The following is a 21099-nucleotide window of genomic DNA, read 5'->3' as shown; positions in this document are numbered from 1 at the left end:
GCCTGCACCCGCTCCCCCTCCTTGGTGCTCGAGGGAGCCAGGCTGCCGATCACTACGCACACCTGTCACCATCATTACTCGCATGGGCGCTCATTGGACTCACCTGGACTTCTTCACGTTGTTGATTGCCCCCTCTATAGCTGTCTCTTCCTCAGTTTTGTTCCCCGTGTCAGCATTATTGTCATAATGTCGTTTTGTTCCCCCCATCCAGACGCCGTTCTTGTTTTGTTTGATGTCTGTTTTCCATCACTCCCTGTACTTACTTCTCATCTCCAGCGTCGGTCCTTACACTTAGCCTTGGTATATTTACCATATACCACAAACCCCCGAGGTGCCTTATTGCTATTATGAACTGGTTGCCAACGTAATTAGAGCAGTACAAATAAATGTTTTGTCATCCCTGTGGTATACGGTCTGATATACAACAGCTGTCAGCCAATCAGCATTCAGGGCTTGAACCACCAGTTTACAAGAACATTTATAAACTGGGTGGTTCGAGCCCTGACTGCAGATTGTCTGAAAGCCATTGTAAATCAGACCGTATACCATGGGTATGAGAAAACATTTATTTTTACTGTTCTAATTACGTTGATAACCAGTTTATAATAGCAATAAGGCACCAAAGGGTTTGTGATATATGGCCAATATACCACTGCATAGGGCTGTGTTCTAGTACTCCGCGTTGCATTGTGCATAAGAACAGCCCTTAGCCGTGGTATATTGGCCATATACCAAACCTCCTCTGGCCTTATTGCTTAGTTAGAAAAGGCAAATAGTCTAGTGAAAATGTTATTAATTGACTTCAATAGCTCGTTTAACACCATCCAACCCCACTTACTGGTGGGGTTTCCTTGTGAACCATACTCAACAAGTAAAGTTTAACTCTGCCTTCTCTACATCTAGAACGGTGAACACGGGAGCCCCTCAAGGTTGTGTACTTTCACCGATACAGTACAGACTGTACTCAAACGACACAGCCCACACATTTCTTTTAATATACAGATGACACCGCTGTTGTGGGTTTCCTCCACCCAGACCAAGCCTCTGTTCAATGTTTTGACAGAGAAACTGCAAAATGTGTCTAGTGATGCGCAGATAACTTTCTTGAAATAAACGTTAAGAAAACAAAAGAGAAGGAAATTGATTTTAGATTAAACAAAACTCCACTACCCTCTACGAAGATCAATGGGGATTCAGTCGATAGAGTGACCACATATAAGTACCTGGGAATTGAAATAGACAAACTGAAATTAAATGACTGTGCCTTTGCAAAGATGAAGAAATTGCAACAATGTTTTTTTTTTAATGCAAACTGAACCATTGTAAAGTCGACTGCCATGTCTTACAAATGTTCTATAAATCTGTCCTGCAGGGTTATGAAACCGTCTTAGGCCTCACAACCCTCTATCTGAGATACCTTCTGCAGCCCTCATCCTCCACATACAACACCCGTTCTGCCAGTCACATTCTGTTAAAGGTCCCCAAAGCACACACATCCCTGGGTCACTTCTCTTTTCAGTTCGCTGCAGCTAGCGACTCGAACGAGCTGCAAAAAACACTCAAACTGGACTGTTTTATCTCCATCTCTTCATTCAAAGACAAGACTCAATCATGGACACTCTTACTGACAGTTGTGGCTGCTTCGCATGATGTTTTGTATTGTCTGTAACCAATAATGTTTGTACCATGTTTTGTGCTGCTACCATGTTGCTGCCATGTTGTGTTGCTACCATGTTGTTGTCATGTTGTGTTGCTACCATGCTGTGTTTTCATGTGTTGCTGCCATCCTATGTTGTTGTCTTAGTCTTCTCTTTATGTAGTGTTGTGGTGTCTCTGTTGTCGTGAAGTGTGTTTTGTCCTATATTTTTATTACATTTTTTATTTTTAATCCCAGCCCCAATCCCTGCAGGAGGCCTTTTGGTAGACCGTCATTGTAAATAAGATTTTGTTCTTAACTGACTTGCCTAGTTAAATAAAGGTGAAATAAAACAGAGTGTGCTGTCCTTTGGTCTGATATGCGTGTTTTTAAACATGCGAGTGCAAGACCAAGTCAAGCTTCAGCGCTTGATAAGGACAGTGGTAAGGATAATTGGTATAGATCAAGAATCAGCTACCAATCTGTACACAAAACTCATCCTCCTAAAACTTGAAAGCATTTTACAGGACAGTACTCATCATCTTCATTAAAAATTCAGTCACAACAGCAGCCGGACAAGGGGAAAGAGACTTCTTCAAAGTAAATTAAAACGGATAGCTATATAGACTATTTTATTCCAACTGCCATTAGGCTGTTTAATAGATAGTATTTTGGTCCCTCGAGTATGCAGTATATTGCACTTTCACTTTAAATGTTTAGCTAAAGCACTTTGAATGAATTATATTGTGTTGTTTCTGTGTTTTCATGTTTTATGCACCGTCTCTTTAAGCATATGACAAAATGAATTTCCCCCTGGTGGGATAATAAAGTTGATCTGAATCTGAATCTTAACATGGTATGTAACTAAAAAACATAATTTACAAAACAATTATTAGGGCGATTTCATGTATTTTTGTGTGAATGACTTTTCCGGTTCTGTTTTATGCATTCAGTTGTCGATTGTGACTGCAAGCTGGAACTGTAAAACAGACAACTACTGAAATGTATCCTGTGCTGAAAATGACACAACATATTGTCAGATAAAGCCATGATGAACATGCTGGCATATTTTTCCAACCAATAATCACCTTACCATTTAAAAAACAATAAAATATTGTGTTGTCTACATAACATAATAATGATGTGTTACATATTTTGCCCAACTGTGTTGCCTATTTCATTTTATTTGTCTAGCGGAACACATGTTTTATTTGATATTTGGCCGGACAACAATAACTAACGGAACAATCCCTGCACTTCCGTTAATGACACCGGCAGCGGAGTTGTTACAACTGATTGTCAGCTTTTTTACATTTCAGTATTAACATTTCTCATTATATATTTGAGAGGTTGTTTGGCGACGGAAATTCAGTTTTAATCTGTCGCTGCAGGTGCAGCAAGAGGCTTGATTCCGAGTGTCGTTGATTATGGTGTAGAGGGAGCGTTTCTCTGAGACAGCAGGTAAACAACGGGGCAGACATTAGCTAGCATGTTCGCCTAGCTTGCTAGCAAGCCAAGTGACATTTCATTTGATAAAAACAATAGCTATATAACTAGATATCTCAGGTAGAAACATAGCTATCACCCTTAGGTGTGTTTTTATGAATCGCTCCAGTTGTCATCCCAGTCTAACATTGTAACACTGAAAGTTAGTGCATATTTCGATAGCTAACGTTGGCTAGCCAGTTGGTAGCTACGTTTCCTGCTACCTACCTAGGTTTCTAGCGGCTAACGTTAACATCTTAACTACTCTACTATGTTGGTATGTAGCTTACTAAAGTTAGCTAGCTAAACTAAACCCATAGCTAACTAGATTGCGGGAGTGATTAAATAAGTAGCTTCCTAAATATTACTTGTCTAGCTACCTAGTTAGCTTCATATGTGATGTCATTGCATTTTTAGCACTACAGTAGCTAACTTTAGCTACTACACAGGAAACATTGTGTAAAGTTAGCTAGTTAACGTTAGCTAAATATGTTTACTACACGGATGTCACAACTAATCTTAGCTAACGTTATTTATCAGTGTTTTCTTGCTGTGTAACTAGCTATGCTTTAGCTATCTGTGCAAGTATCGCCTTCCTTGCTTGCCACACCCTAACTAAGTCCTGAGTTTCACTTCTTGTTTATTTGTCAAAAGCATCATAATCCTGGCATAACTATATGGGGAGTCTTAGCTTGTTGACTGCCTGCCTTGGTGCAGTGCAGCTCTGCCCTGCTTTCATTTAGCTGAGAAACTAGTAGCCTGGAGACCCAACGGTGAATTTTATTGGATTCAACTTTTGACATAAATGAGTGCTAGGAACAGGCAAAAGTTTCCTTGCACTATCTCTACAAGCCAGAATGTTGAATACAATGATATTTTATCTTACTTTACCTGTTGTCTGTGTGGTTTCCACAGGAAAGTATAATTCAATCAACTTTTCAAGGTGCTGGTAGTGCTTTCAGATTTCTATCACCTGAAGCTTGTGCAGAACAATTTAAACTTGTGCACGAGCTTGGCAAGTATCCTTGTGCGGCGTGCATGTATTTTCTTATTTTGCCCATGCTTCAGGTGATAGAAATCTGAAAGCACTGCCAGTACTTTGAACATTGTATTTCATTCTACTTTCCTGTCGATTATATTGTCTCACATTCCTACCTGCAAAAGGACCAACCGGAAAGTAAGTACAATGCAATGAAATTCAGAAAGAAAGACACTGGTAGCTGTGCTATGGGAAATTAACAACCAATCTATTGTGAACATGCTGTGGAATTACTTACATTGTCTGTCTGTTAACATAGCTAGGACAAGTGGCTTTTAAGTTAGGCCTAAATGTAGGCCCTGTGCAGACTGCACTTTGAGCTAGCTTCGTGCCGCAACGAGAGATTTTGTTGAGAGATTTTGTTGGGACATTGGGCCGATACAGATCGTTGGCTATGTGTAGATCAGTTGTATTAGCTTCCATTAATGTGTTTTTTTTCTTTCCTTTTATAGAACCACAAGATTACTTCTTTGTTGTATGTGTGTACAACTGTGTGGTGGTGAGAATAAAACTCTGGATATGGAACATCTGCCTTGTTCTTGCCGGACAACCTGTAGTGAGTCAGAAATGTAGTCAATCAGCATTAAGTCACTAGCAGGTAAGGGAATCTATAGCCAACCGCTCAGATGGCTCCACCAAGCCATTTTTACATGCCCAATGTCCCAACAACAGAATCCCTTGTCGGGGGACAAAGCTACAGTACGTGAGCCTGCCCTGTAGTGCAGGCAGGCAGTGACAGCTGAAGCAGGTGGGGGTCATACTGGGCACATTTCATGGACACACTGATATCTGATACCTAGGCCTCTGTCACTCCTATAAACACAAGCACTCACTCTACATAGGCACAGGCAGCCTAGTGCGGCAGGGCCTATTCATTTTAAGATTTTGGGGTTGATATTCTGGTTCAGGTGCAGACATCCCAGGCCTGGTGGTTTTTGTTCCTTTTACATTCAGAACAAGGATGATTTGATGGATTGAAACAACTTCATTATAGTCTGGTATAAACTTTGCCTTGAACTTGTTCAAGAACAGGCTTGACTGCAGTTCTTAGTGCAGCATGAATGCATGCCGATTCAGACACATTCCTTTGTTTGAAACTGAGTAGGCTAGTCATTTAGTGATTCTTCAACTCAAGCTGAACTATTTAAATTATTCTGGGTAGCAGTCCTAGCCACTAGCCAAATATGACATCCACTCAGAGCTGAACTAAGAGAATAACCCTATCGGGATGGCCAGTCTCATAGCGGGCGAATGACTCGTACAGAAATTACAAGTTGGTCACACTGAGCCGCTGTATTGTTGTGCTTCTGTGCTGCATCACCCCCGACAGTTTGTCGTCTGCTGCCAAGCATTTTGGGGGGATTTCAGCAACACAGCTCCTCAATGGCCCTAGATAACAGTGCATCCAGGTGTGTTGATAGAGTTTAACCCTGCATCATGCCAACCATCTTCTCATTGTAAGACTGAGCTGACTACTGAGAACACAGTAAACAAGCTGATTAAAGTCAAGAGTCCAAAGGCCCATACAAGCTTCACTCAATTGATCTACGCTTGTGGGTGGAGTTGGATTTTTGGAGCATTGGACACCTTTTAGCCCTTTTAAATTATAGGATTCGCATAATATTCGACAAATATAGTACTCAACATCCAATATGGACCAAACTTCTTCCTGCCATTGAGTAAAATGTGTGGTAGCCAATAAAATGGTCCAAAGCCACCCATGGTCCCCCTCACACCCCATGCCAATCCCACCCCAACAACCACGACAGTATCATTTCTCTGTATCTGACAAGTAGTTTGGAGCTCCAGCTTGAAGTATAGCTTTTTCATCCTTTGAAGTGTATTCCTGGTGAGCCTGGTGATTTAAATGTTTATTTATTTATTTTTATCTTCCCCCCACGTTTAGAGAAATGAGCCATTGAAGTTGCTTGCATCATTTACCATAAATCAGTGTGAAAGTGGTTTCCTGTGTTTTTTAAATGGATCACAATATTTTCTTTGCCACTTTGTGTAAAAAAACAAACCCTCATGATGACTGTGTGATAACACTATCGGTTGCTGATGTGAACAAAACCTTTAAACAGGTCAACATTCACAAAGCCGCTGGGCCAGACGGATTACCAGGACGTGTACTCAAAGCATGCGAGGACCAACTGTCAGGTGTCTTCACTGATCTTTTCGACCTCTCCCTTACCAAGTCTGTAATACCTACATGTATCAAGCAGACCACCATAGTCCCTGTGCACAAGGAAGCGAAGCTAACCTGCCTAAATGACTACCACCAGAGGCACTCACGTCAGTAGCCATGAAGTGCTTTGAAAGGCTGGTCATGGCTCACAGCATCCTCCCGGGACACCTTAGACCCACTCCAATTCGCATACCGCCCCAACAGATCCACAGATGACGCAATCTCAATCGCACTCCACACTGCTCTTTCTCACCTGGACAAAAGGAACACCTATGTGAGAATGCTGTTCATTGACTACAGCTCAGCGTTCAACACCATAGTGCCCACTAAGCTAAGGACCCTGGGACTAAACACCTCCCTCTGCAACTGGATCGTGGACTTCCTGACAGGCCACTCCCAGGTGGTAAGAGTAGGCAACAACACATCTGCCATGCTGATCCTTAACACTGGGGCCCCTCAGGGGTGTGTACTTAGTCCCCGCCTGTATTCCCTGTTCACCCACGACTGCATGGCGAAACACGACTCCAACACCATCATTAAGTTTGCTGACGACACAACAGTGGTAGGCCTGATCACCGACAACGATGAGACAACCTATAGGGAGGATGTCAGAGAACTAACTGTCAGTGTGGTGCCAGGACAACAACCTCTCCCTCAATGTGAGCAAGACTACGTAGCTGATCGTAGACTACAGGAAAAGGCGGGCCGAACACACTGTTTTATTTAACACATTTACGTTAAATAATGCAATCGACTTCAATGGCTAATTTCTCCAAACGGGAAATACAACATCACCAGCTTCACATAGATTACATTACGAAGGATGACACGGAGACATAACTGATACTGTATACTGGTTGTTGGGGTGGGATTGGTGTGGGGTCCGTTGGCGGCTTTTGATCATTGTTGGGAAGAATTAGACCAATGGTCCAAATCGGATGTTAGGATAAATATATATAGATATAGATATATATAGATTATGTGAGTCCTATAAATTAAAATGGCCAATTTCGGTGCAATCAATTAGTTTAATTTCTTTAATTATATTCCAACAAAATAATGTTTCAGGAATGCAAATGTTACTTTTCTAACTACAGAAACAATCTTAGATGGTGTCTGCTCTTTCTTGTGCTTTTGGAGGTGGAAAGACTCCAGTGTGACCTACAACATTATCAAATTTGATATGCTGCTTCAATGTATTCGCTCCCATATCAGCTAAAAATAGAATGTTGTCATTTTTTGTCACATAGAAGAAGAAAAAAAAGTAAAGGGCTACAGCTGTTTTTAAATTTCAAAGTAGCCTAGAATCACGTATGAATCACGTCTAAAAGGAAGCATGGCACTTTTCATATGCGCAGGAGTACTGTACGTTGGATTTCGGAGACTAGTACACGAAGCCTCCATTTTTGTGACGAAAAATTACATTGCAACACTGCGATACGCTCCAAATCAACCGTCTCCGTACCCCTTAAAGAGTGCCTGCAGCCCTGTGTACCATCTCTCAGTGTCAGTCTAATTGGATATAGAACACCTAATCAGTGTACACTCTTTATTATTTCCTCTTAATTAGCCTGGCTGGGATTAGTCTACTCATTGTGATCAAAGGCGGGAACAGCTGGGAAGTTAATACTACCTCTCCCCTTAATGTTTTTAAGCAGTTATGTCGTTTTCTGTTATGTCTGGGACAAACATGAATTAGACTAGGACGAATCTGGGTCCATAAGGACTGACTTGGGAAATAGTTACTGTTGGGACTTGGTTTGAAAACAACACCTAACCTCTATGCCTTTACCCTAGCCTGCCTCCTGCCCAAGCCACTGGGACATTGCTTACACCTAGCCCATATCCAACTGCACACCTAAAGGGAATGCAAGGTGTAAGTTGTCCAAAAGAACAACTCTAGCTAACAACAGTGTTTCTGTTTGCTGAAGGTCAAGTGCTGGTTGGTTGGTCTCTTCTCTGTGGTGGTAGAATGTAGCATAGGGAAGTGATTGAGGAGAAGTTCAGCTCATTAAAACACACAGAGGAGCTATCAGACATGGGCTTTGTGTTTTAGAGTAATGCTTGAATTAACTCTGACTTAAATGACTAATCACTATTAAACTGTCAAACTCTATGTAGGCTAAGTAACAGCACTGGCGAAAGTACAATGGAAGGTAGCTCCACAAAGAAGTCTTGTTATAACTGAATACCACTGATTTTGTGGTCTCGCATGACAGTGTTAACATCAAGTAGCTGACTTGGGCCTGGCTACCGGTTGCCAAGCTAAGTGATTTTTGGATTAATTCCGTTAGGTGTGCCACTGTGCCAGTCTATCAGACATGTTTCACATCACATGTAGTTCCTATCGACAGTGAATGTTGCAGGTGCATGAATTAGTCATCAGGTTATGTGATTGAGCAGCCACTGCTGTTCTCAGCAACTTTGTTGCTGCAGTGGCTTTTGGGGGATGCAGTGACTTTTTGAGTCCCAGGGGTGCTAAGTGTCCCAATTCCACTGGGCCTGCAGGGGACAAGAAGCCACAACTAACACACCCAGCCACACGCTGGTGGGACAAAGGGCTTTGTGGGTAGCAGTTAGCACCTGTACACGCTCTGGCAAGACCTCACTTCATGTAATGTGAACATCAAGCAAAGGGAAGTGTATTCAGGCCTATTTCGTTCTTTTATTTCTCCTTTCATGTTGTCTATAGCCTACTACTATTATGAATTGGTCATATTGTAATATCACTACATCCCTGTCTCTTATGCATCATGTCACACACTGATCCACTGCTGTTATTGTGTGTTTTCAAGAGAGAGCGTAGGGTAGCCATGCTGACGTTGGCCAGTAAACTGAAGAGGGACGAGGGGGTGAAGACTGGCAGGGCCCCTGGGGGCCCCTCCGACTCCTCTCACAGGGTCTCTATCAGGGACAGGCTGCTCATCAAAGGTACAACACACATGACCTTCTGTAAATGTATCTATCCGTCTCCTCCAGTTAGTCTTTTCAGACTTCTAGCATCTGGGTGAACCTAATGCTCTTCTCATGAATTTCAAAGAAATTCAAATCTGTCCGTCTTTCTTTTTTAATCTTTTCATACTGTCTTTAGTTCTTTACATTTTGATCCCTGTATTCCTGTTGCTCACTCTTCTTCTCTATAGTCTCACCATCCCAGTCCCTTAATCGTCTGTCCTTGACCAATCTCCTCTAATTTTATTCCTCCACACTCCATGTTCTGTTTCAAGCTCTGTAGTTCTGCTTTCTTTAAAAATCCATTCAAATTCCAGGTCAGAAGCCCATCTTATGCAAAGGAGAATGGATGTCTTTCTGTTCAGTCACTGTGGATGTTCTTTCGTCAGTTTCTTCTCTGTGATTCCTCCAAGTATTTTTTTTTCTTCTTTGAGTTACATTAATGGCTTTTATTCTTTTTGTTAATTTCCTGTGTTGGTCAGGTCAAGACAAATTCCCCAGCAAGGGCAGAAAAAGTTGTCAAATTCTGTCTGTCATTTGAGTTGTCTGTTATGTTTGGATGCTCTTAGCCTACACAGTGCAGAGCCGATACCGTCGCAAGGTCACATTTTACCACTTCCTCTAGAGTTTCCTGAATAGCTAGCTAGAGTCAAACATCTCTGGTTGTGCCTATCTGTCTAGTGATTGAGGAGGTGGGCTTTGAACGTTAGCAGAACAGGAACACTGTCCGGATGTAGCTTCGTCGTCATCCGCTCCTCTAGACTCCCTGACAGATTCACATGTGTCCTCCCTCCTCTTTCTCCACCTCCCTCCTTCTCCACCTCCTTGTCCGTAGCTATCACTGTTTTGTGTCTTACCACTGGGGCATAATGTCCAAAGTTTATCCTCTTTTAATCATTCACCCTAACATCCACTGAAGGCAGTTTGCCACAAAGTACACAGTCCAATACTCCCTCTGAGATCTGAGGGAGGGAACATGCTTTTCTTTCTGTAAAGGTGTGGAGCTGAAACTGCATCAGTCCAATGAATTGTATTGATGGAAATAGCCCAGCACCCATTCATAATACATATGCAGTACAGACAGTCCATTCACAATTGTGTCATGATTTATTCTTTTAATATTGCTTGCACAGCACTGTATGGAAGCTCCTAAGCTGTACCTAGAGCAAGATAACTTACTTCTCACCTCAGCACCGGCAGAGATAGTAAGGAAAGGGGAACACAAAAGAGTAACCCCTTCTCTCCCCACAGGACTCCCTAGTGAGGTTGAGGTTACAGTTACTGTACAGTCATCTGAGTTGACCCTTGTATTTATTTACTTTTTTGCACTGTCTCTATGCACATGCTCAGGGCCCTACACACACATACTGACACTCCAACACACATACAAGCACTCATTCCATCATTTGCTCACACACACATAATATACACATAAACTCAGCAAAAAAAGAAACAGCCCCGTTTTTAGGACCCGGTCTTTCAAAGATAATTTGTAAAACTCAAAATAACTTCACACATGCTCATTGTAAAGGGTTTAAACACTGTTTCCTATGCTTGTTCAAGCCATAAACAATTAATGAACATGCACCTGCGGAACGGTCGTTAAGACACTAACAGCCTACAGACGGTAGGCAATTAAGGTCACAGTTATGAAAACGTAGGACACTAAAGTGGCCTTTCTACCGACTCAGAAAAACACCAAAAGAAAGATGCCCAGGGTCCCTGCTCATCTGCATGCTGCAAGGAGGCATGAGGACTGCAGATGTGGCCAGGGCAATAAATTGCCATGTCCGAACTGTGACACGCCTAATAGGCTGACCACACCGCTCGTGTCACGTGCGCAAGCGTTTTTTTAATTTTTTATTTAACCGGGTAGGCAAGTTGAGAACAAGTTCTCATTTACAATTGCGACCTGGCCAAGATAAAGCAAAGCAGTTAGACACACAACGACACAGAGTTACACATGGAGTAAAACAAACATACAGTCAATAATACAGTATAAACAAGTCTATATACGATGTGAGCAAATGAGGTGAGATAAGGGAGGTAAAGGCAAAAAAAGGCCATGGTGACAAAGTAAATACAATATAGCAAGTAAAACACTGGAATGGTAGATTTGCAGTGGAAGAATGTGCAAAGTAGAAATAAAAATAATGGGGTGCAAAGGAGCAAAATAAATAAAATAAATAGGGTAGGGAAAGAGGTAGTTGTTTGGGCTAAATTATAGGTGGGCTATGTACAGGTGCAGTAATCTGTGAGCTGCTCTGACAGTTGGTGCTTAAAGCTAGTGAGGGAGATAAGTGTTTCCAGTTTCAGAGATTTTTGTAGTTCGTTCCAGTCATTGGCAGCAGAGAACTGGAAGGAGAGGCGGCCAAAGAAATAATTGGTTTTGGGGTTGACCAGAGAGATATACCTGCTGGAGAGCGTGCTACAGGTGGGTGATGCTATGGTGACCAGCGAGCTGAGATAAGGGGGGACTTTACCTAGCAGGGTCTTGTAGATGACATGGAGCCAGTGGGTTTGGCGACAAGTATGAAGCGAGGGCCAGCCAACGAGAGCGTACAGGTCGCAATGGTGGGTAGTATATGGGGCTTTGGTGACAAAACGGATGGCACTGTGATAGACTGCATCCAATTTGTTGAGTAGGGTATTGGAGGCTATTTTGTAAATGACATCGCCGAAGTTGAGGATTGGTAGGATGGTCAGTTTTACAAGGGTATGTTTGGCAGCATGAGTGAAGGATGCTTTGTTGTGAAATAGGAAGCCAATTCTAGATTTAACTTTGGATTGGAGATGTTTGATGTGGGTCTGGAAGGAGAGTTTACAGTCTAACCAGACACATAGGTATTTGTAGTTGTCCACGTATTCTAAGTCAGAGCCGTCCAGAGTAGTGATGTTGGACAGGCGGGCAGGTGCAGGCAGCGATCGGTTGAAGAGCATGCATTTAGTTTTACTTGTATTTAAGAGCAATTGGAGGCCACGGAAGGAGAGTTGTATGGCATTGAAGCTTGCCTGGAGGGTTGTTAACACAGTGTCCAAAGAAGGGCCAGAAGTATACAGAATGGTGTCGTCTGCGTAGAGGTGGATCAGAGACTCACCAGCGGCAAGAGCGACATCATTGATGTATACAGAGAAGAGAGTCGGTCCAAAAATTTAACCCTGTGGCACCCCCATAGAGACTGTCAGAGGTCCGGACAGCAGACCCTCCGATTTGACACACTGAACTCTATCAGAGAAGTAGTTGGTGAACCAGGCGAGGAAATCATTTGAGAAACCAAGGCTGTCAAGTCTGCCGATGTGGTGATTGACAGTCGAAAGCCTTGGCCAGATCAATGAATACGGCTGCACAGTAATGTTTCTTATCGATGGCGGTTATGATATCGTTTAGGACCTTGAGCGTGGCTGAGGTGCACCCATGACCAGCTCTGAAACCAGATTGCATATCAGAGAAGGTATGGTGAAATTCGAAATGGTCGGTAATCTGTTTGTTGACTTTGCTTTCGAAGACTTTAGAAAGGCAGGGTAGGATAGATATAGGTCTGTAGCAGTTTGGGTCAAGAGTGTCCCCCCCTTTGAAGAGGGGGATGACCGCAGCTGCTTTCCAATCTTTGGGAATCTCAGACTACACGAAAGAGAGGTTGAACAGGCTAGTAATAGGGGTGGCAACAATTTCGGCAGATAATTTTAGAAAGAAAGGGTCCAGATTGTCTAGCCCGGCTGATTTGTAGGGGTCCAGATTTTGCAGCTCTTTCAGAACATCAGCTGACTGGATTTGGGAGAAGGAGAAATGGGGAAGGCTTAGGCGAGTTGCTGTGGGGGGTGCAGTGCTGTTGACCGGGGTAGGGGTAGCCAGGTGTAAAGCATGGCCAGCCGTAGAAAAATGCTTGTTGAAATTCTCAATTATAGTGGATTTATCAGTGGTGACAGTGTTTCCTATCTTCAGTGCAGTGGGCAGCTGGGAGGAGGTGTTTTTATTCTCCATGGACTTTACAGTGTCCCAGAACGTTTTTGAGTTAGTGTTGCAGGAAGCACATTTCTGCTTGAAACAGCTAGCCTTAGCTTTCCTAACTGCCTGTGTATAATGGTTTCTAGCTTCCCTGAACAGCTGCATATCATGGGGGCTGTTCGATGCTAATGCAGAACGCCATAGGATGTTTTTGTGTTGGTTAAGGGCAGTCAGTTCTGGGGAGAACCAAGGGCTATATCTGCTCCTGGTTCTAAATTTCTTGAATGGGGCATGCTTATTTAAGATGGTTAGCATTAAAAAAAAATAATAATAATAAAAATAAAAAAATAACCAGGCATCCTCTACTGACGGGATGAGATCAATATCCTTCCAGGATACCCCGGCCAGGTCGATTAGATAGACCTGCTCGCTGTAGTGTTTCAGGGAGCATTTGACAGTGATGAGTGGAGGTCGTTTAACCGCTGACCCATTACGGATACAGGCAATGAAGCAGTGATCGCTGAGATCTGCGTTGCAAAATACATTTAGAAATCTATGTTATTCAATTATTGCACCCACACTGCTCGCACGCCCCAACGAGCATCTGCGTTGCCAAGGGCTAAAATAGAAATCAGTTCTATTTCTGATGCAGATCACGCTGCAAGTCCTGCCTCTCCCATTTCCTCATTGGTTTATAGAAGCGGGTACCCACGTGCCATCTCCTCATTGGTTATACCCACATGGGTGACTGAAAGACGAAAGAGGTCAGTGGCGGTAATGCACCTAATTTGTAAAAGTTGCCAAGCGAAGAAAAAGCCTGGAAGGAGGAGAGATGACTAGAAACGATTAGTTTGACCGTTTAATGTGTGGATTAATTGTAGAGTAGAGGACCTTGTGCATTTCATGGAAAATAACAACTCAATGTTTATATCCCAGGACAAAATAGCTGGCTAGCAACAGCAAGCTAGCTAAATAAGACAAATTAGCTAGCAAGCTAACTAACTCAAGTACCATAAGTGTTTAATGCTTTTCGACCTGTCCACAAATTAATGTAATTGGTATAGAGTTTGTTTTGATATTTGAACCTGCGTGTCGTGATCGCGTTTGGTGTCGGGAGACAAAATAAATGTATGCACAATGGTGCAGGATGGCACACTCGCACAGCCGGTTTGGGTTCTGTGTAAGACAGCACTACAGGGAGACGGGACAGACAGCTGATCGTCATTGCAGTGGCAGACCACGTGTAACAACACCTGCACAGGATCGGTAAATCCGAACATCACACCTGCAGGTCAGGTACAGGATGGCAACAACGACTGCCCGAATTACACCAGGAACGCACAATCCGTCCCTCAGTGCTCAGACTGTCAACAATAGGCAGAGAGAGGCTGGACAGAGGGCTGGTAGGCCTGTTGTAAGGCAGGTCCTCACCAGACATCACCGGCAACAATGTCGCCTATGGGCACAAACCCACCGTCGCTGGACCAGACAGGACTGACAAAAAGTGCTCTTCACTAATGAGTCGCGGTTTTGTCTCGCTAGGGGTATGGTTGGATTCGCGTTTATCGTCGAAGGAATGAGCTTTACGCCGAGTCCTGTACTCTGGAGCAGGATTGATTTGGAGGTGGAGGCTCCGTCATGTTCTGGGGCGGTGTGTCGCAGCATCATCGGACTGAGCTTGTTGTCATTGCAGGCCATCTCAATGCTGTGCGTTACAGGGAAGACATCCTCCTCCCTCATGTGGTACCCTTCCTGCAGGCTCATCCTGACATGACCCTCCAGCATGACAATGCCACCAGCCATACTGCTCATTCTGTCAGTGATCTGCTATGGCCAGCGGAGAGCCCGGCACTCAATCCCATTGAGAACGTCTGGAACCTGTTGGATCGGAGGGTGAGGGAGGGCTAGGCCCCCCCACAGAAATGTCTGGGACCTTGCAGGTGCCTTGGTAGAAGAATGGGGTAACATCTCACAGCAAGAACGGGCAAATCTGGGGCAGTCCATGAGGAGGAGATGCACTGCAGTACTTAATGCAGCTGATGGCCACACCAGATACTGACTTACTTTTTATTTGGACCCCCCTTTGTTCAGGGACACAGTATTCCATTTCTGTTAGCCACATGTCTCTGGAACTTGTTCAGTTTGTCTCAGTTGTTATGTTCATAGATATATCTACAGATGTTAGGTTTTCTGAAAATAAACGCAGTTGACAGTGAGAGGACGTTTCTTTTTTTGATGAGTTTACATTTATACTCAACTTTTCATACAATCATCATATACACTGCTGCTACTCTGTTTATCATACAGTATATACTGATGCCTAGTCACCTCACCACTGTACTGTATATCTCCCTCCCTCCACTCCAGTGTCCCTGCCCATTGTATTTATGGTTCTGGAACTGACCCTGTATATACTTACTTGTCGTCTTATTTTTATTGCTTGTTTTGTTTTTTCTCATGTTTAGTGCTATATTGATTACTGTATTTTTGGATTTGGAGTTTGCAAGAAGTGCACAAGTACAGTGAAATGCCTGTGACATTAACTTGAAACTGTAGACAACCTGACTGTGGTACAAATTATTTGCTGAACTGTCTGCAGGTTTATCAATCATATTGTCTTTGTTTTGATTAATTTACAACCTGATTTATGAGGTAAATAATTACTGTAGCAACCATTTCATAATATTTGTTTCAGTCACACATTCAGCCTATGAATGATAAGGTAACTTTTTTTTGCAGGAGTGTTTTCTAGTAAGTTTGTAGCATTCCAACAACACAGGGCTGAGAGAGAAGGGAAGGGAGCGTGGGATATGATGTTGTTCCCTTAGGATTTGGTGCACACCACTGACTGCGCTCTCCTAGCTACCCACACAATCAGGATCAGGATTCTTAGTTTTAGTTTGACGACTCTCTCTCTCTCTCTCTCTCATATTGCAGAAGTTGCAGAACTTGAAGCCAACCTTCCTAGTAAGTGTATGCAGTGCAACATAAAAAAAGTTGCGGATTCATGTGAATGATGTGTTTGATGTTCCCATGGCTCATTAGTAACTGAAGAGTCAGTTGCAGGCAGCGGTGGATGGCTCGGATGTAGTGCTCCTGTCTGAACACCAGGGGGAGATTAAGAGCCACTGGAAAATGGATGATGATCATAGACTTCTACTTCTTACTTTTATAGCCAAATACAGTTCTCCATTGATATATATACACCACCGGTCAAATGTTTTAGAACATCTACTCATTCAAGGGTTTTTCTTTATTTTGACTATTTTCTACATTGTAGAATAATAGTAAAGACGTCAAAACTATGAAATAACACATGGAATCATGTAGTAACCAAAAAAGTGTTAAACAAATTCAAATATATTTGAGATTCTTCAAATAGCCATCCTTTGCCTTGATGACAGCTTTGCACACTCTTGGCATTCTCTCTCAACCAGCTTCATGAGGTGCATTTCAATTAATGTTGCGTCCTATTAAAAGTTAATTTGTGGAATTTCTTTCCTTAATGCGTTTGAGCCAATCAGTTTTGTTGTGACAAAGTAGGTAGCCCTATTTGGTAAAAGACTAAGTCTATATAATGGCAAGAACAGCTCAAATAAGCAAAGAGAAGGTCAGTAATTACGGAAAATTTCAAGAACTTTGAAAGTTTCTTCAAGTGCATCTGCAAAAACCATCAAGCGCTATGATGAAACTGGCTCTCATGAGGACCGCCACAGGAATGGAAGACCCAGAGTTACCTCTGCTGCAGAGGACACGTTCATTAGAGTTACCAGCCTCAGAAATTGCAGCCCAAATAAATTCTTCAGAGTTCAAGTAACAGACACATCTCAACATTAACTGTTCAGAGGAGACTGCGTGACTCAGGCCTTCATGGTCGAATTGCTGCAAAGAAACCACTACTGAAGAGACCTGTTTGGTCCAAGAAACACAATGGACATTAGCCCGGGGAAATGTATCCTTTGGTCTGGAGTCGAAATTGGAGATTTTTGGTTCCAACTGCGGTGTCTTTGTGAGACACGGTGTGGGTGAACGGATGATCTCTGCATATGTGGTTCCCACTGTGAAGCATGGAGGAGAAGGTGTGGGGGTGCTTTGCTGGTGACACTGTCAGTGATTTTATTTAGAATTCAAGGTACACTTAACCAGCAGGTTTACCACAGCATTCTGCAGTGATACGCCATCCCATCTGGTTTGGGCTTAGTTCCATTATCATTTGTTTTTCAACAGGACAATGACCCAACACACCTCCGGGCTGTGTAAGGGCTATGTGACCAATAAGGAGAGTGATGGAGTGCTGCGTCAGATGACCTGGCCTCCACAATCCCCCGACCTCAACCAAATTGAGATGGTTTGGGATGAGTCGGACCTCAGAGTGAAGGAAAAGCAGCTAACAAGTGCTCAGCATATGTGGGAACTCCTTCAAGACTGTTGGAAAAGCATTCCAGGTGAAGCTATTTGAGGGAATGCCAATAATGCCTTGATGACAGCAGTGCAGTGGCTATTTGAAGAATCTCAATTATAAAATATATTTTGATTTGTTCAATACTTTTGGTTACTACATTATTCCATATGTTATTTGATAGTTTTGATGTCTTCACTATTATTCTACAATGTAGAAAATAGTAAAAATGAAGAAAAACCCTTGAATGAGTAGGTGTTCTAAAACGTTTGACCGGTACTGTATTAGCATAACATAGAGATAACAAAGATAGTGTAGACCTAGATTTATAATGTACACATAATATATTTGAATCTAAGATAACTATGTACATTTCCCAGAAAATATCAATTCAACTGTAAATGTTGGCTAATAACAACTGAGAGATATGCCCTTATCCTCTCTCTCACCTCTTCCCCACCTTAGGTACGTGTAAAGCCAGCTTCCCTGATGAGAACAAGCTACATCACTTTCAGCTGGCTGTCTCTCCAGGTAAGACCCCACCAGCCCCCATCTCACTAATAGCCAACCTGTGTGTATGTAGACCTACATAAATAACAATTGTATAACACAAGTGTGCAGTGAGCTAGTTACTAGGATAGTAAGGTATGATGACAGTCTGGAAGCTGTTTCTAATCCCTTCAGTCAACCTTTAGAAGTAGGCTCTTAATAAGTGGCAGCGCTTAAGTAATTGTATTCTCCAAACCGTTGACCTCAGAGTTAAACTGGATCAGTGAGGTCAGGAGGTCAAGTCTAAGATGGACTACATCAGCGATTTCTCTAATTGCTGCAGACTGCAGTGCTTTTAAAGGGCATAAACTCCATGCCAGCTGAGTATCACACTGATAAAAATAAAATCATGTGCTGTTCTTTTAGACTATTGTCACCATTATCCAAAGTTGTAGCTCACACCAATGACAAGCTGTACCAGTACAAACTTATTATTGAGTATTCTATAGTCCCCTATTGAGAACTGCTCCCCAGGCAAAAGTTCTGCTTCTCAGGAAGGTAATTGAGAGTCCTGGATCATGTCTGTGACAGCACGTCCTGTTCTAGCCTAAGTGGTTGTTCCCTGTATTTAAATGCAGGCTGTCTCCAGCAGGATGGCAGGCAGGCAGCCATCATTATTCCCCAGGCAGGTCCTGTCTTAGAGCGCTGCCTAGTGCATACCTGTCCTGTATACTGTAGTCTGAAGACGTACTGTTACTGGAGCAGCCTGGAATTATTCATGCCTTAGGAGACTTTGTTCTCCTAACTCTCTCTCTGTGTGTGTGTGTGTGTGTGTGTGTGTGTGTGTGTGTGTGTGTGTGTGTGTATTTCATCACGTACACACCCACCCTTCTCCAGGTATGTGCACCTCATTTCTTCTCTTGCTAAATGAGCTCAGTTCCTTCCTTTAGCCTTCATAAAGTGCAGTATCAGCAGATTCTCTGATACTGCACTGTTGGTTGTCACCATTAGAGCAGTGTTATTCTGGAGTATTCAAAGACAGCCTGTTTGGAGGTCACAGAGGGCAGTGTGGTTTAGCTGGGGAGTGAGTAGTAGGAACTGGGGACAGAATAGCTGTTGTTCTCCCTCTGTGGAGCCAGGAGACTTGGCTAGCTGCCCCATGTGTTTAGCCTGCCCTGTCCAGGCTCAGGAGGATGGGCACAGCAACATGCATGTTTAATGCAGTGCATTTGTAATGTTTTGCCACTTTCCTCACATCTGCTGCATTTTTTTTCTCAGACCTTTTTTGTTTTTAAAGAGAGCCTGTACCATTTTGTAATATCTCCGTGTCAGCAGGGCACCTGTAATGCTCAACTCTGTTTGAGAGCTTGATCTAGCATGGAGATAGTGGATAGCATCTCATTTCACCAACTGAACTGTTTTAGAACCAAGCTCCTCAATACCTTGCATAGGTTGGAACATTGAGGTGCCTCCATAGTCCCTGTTCGAGGGCTGATTTAACAATTACCCTCATGCTGTACTTTGGTACGACAAGCTCCAAAATGTCCCTCTGCTGTCAGGCCCGCACTCCTCGAGGTCTATGAAGTTTTTGGTTGAAAAGATTCCGATTGGGGGGACCTAAATAATCTGCTCTGCACAAAGCCCAGGGCTAAGATCATGCAGTGTGAAAAGCCCTCTAATACTAGCTCCTCATTCACAGTCTGTGTCAGTGCCTCAGAGCACGATTGAGAGGACCGCCCAGCCCCAGCAGTTGACTCTTTTTAAATTCACAGCCTGTGGGAATGATAATTAATTGCGGAATGACCCGTAGATAAATTATCCTTCGAGTTTCTACTACACAGGTGATGTTGGCAAAACCCACAGGTTCTCCCGGCTCTAATTAAAATACCAAGAGAAGAGGTAATGTCATGAATTTGGATGTGGTGTGTTTAGGAGCCACCTCTCTATCACCTCTCTATTTCTGCAGTGCTGTCAGCCAGTCACTCTCGAAAGGAGGCATATTTTATATGCTGAGCAGTCATTTTAGTGTGTGTGCGCGTCTGTTTGTGCACGGGTGCTCTCTGAGCCCTCTTAACGCTGAGTCAAGTGTATTCTCTCCTCTTGAGCCTGCTATTGTATTAACTTACTAAAGGCATGGCTCCCCTGCTCTGGAGTTGACCTCTAATGACCGGTAGAGAGGCGAGTGACTGTCTGGGAGTCTCAGCCTCAGAATTACAGTGCCTAAGGATAGTATTTAGACCCTTTGACTTTTTCCATATTTTGTTAGGTTACAGCCTTATTCTGCAATTTAATACATTCCCTCAATCTACATACAATACCCCATAATGACAAAGCAAAAACAGGGTTTTAGACATTTTTGTGAATTTATAATAAACGGAAATATCACATTTACATAAGTATTCCGACCCTTTATGCAGTACTTTGTTGAAGCACCTTTGACAGTGACTACATCCTCGAGTATTTTGGGGTATGACACTACAAGCTTGGCACACCTGTATTTGGGGAGTTTCTCCCATTCTTCTCTGCAGATCCTCTCAAGCTCTGTCAGGTTGGATGGGGAGCGTTGCTGCACAGCTATTTTCAGGTCTCTTCAGAGATGTTCAATCAGGTTCAAGTCCGTGGCTCTGGCTGGGCCACTCAAGGATAATCAGAGACTTGCTGCATGCTTAGGGCCATTGTTCTGTTGGAAGGTGAAACTTTGCCTCTGTCTGAGGTCCTGAGCGCTCTGGAGTAGGTTTTCATTAAGTATCTCTCTGTACTTTGCTCCATTCGTCTTTGCCGCCCAGTCCCTGCCGCAGAAAACCATCCTCACAGCATGATGCTGTTTCTTTCAGACGTGACACTTGGCATTCAGGCCAAAGAGTTCAATCTTGCTTTCTTCAGACCAGAGAATCTTGTTTCTCATGGTCTGAGAGTCTTTAGGTGCCTTTTGGCAAACTCCAAGCGGGCTGTCATGAGGAGTGGC

At 43.1% G+C, this 21099-nt stretch overlaps 1 protein-coding gene across 1 annotated transcript in view; it reads left to right on the top strand.

Moving 5' to 3' along the window:
- The first annotated feature begins 2874 nt into the window (after positions 1–2874).
- LOC139400114 (NEDD8-conjugating enzyme UBE2F) overlaps positions 2875–21099 on the top strand; it is an 87897-nt gene continuing 69672 nt past the window's right edge. Inside the window, exons 1-4 of the mRNA XM_071145146.1 lie at positions 2875–3097; positions 9144–9279; positions 16184–16213; positions 18111–18176. Coding sequence (XP_071001247.1) covers positions 9162–9279; positions 16184–16213; positions 18111–18176 — 214 coding nt within the window. The 5' untranslated portion in view covers positions 2875–3097; positions 9144–9161. The remainder of the gene's footprint in view (positions 3098–9143; positions 9280–16183; positions 16214–18110; positions 18177–21099) is intronic.

Source organism: Oncorhynchus clarkii, chromosome 3, assembly GCF_045791955.1.
Source record: "Oncorhynchus clarkii lewisi isolate Uvic-CL-2024 chromosome 3, UVic_Ocla_1.0, whole genome shotgun sequence".
Classification (NCBI taxonomy): Eukaryota; Metazoa; Chordata; class Actinopteri; order Salmoniformes; family Salmonidae; genus Oncorhynchus; species Oncorhynchus clarkii.
This window is presented reverse-complemented; position numbering and strand designations above follow the sequence as displayed.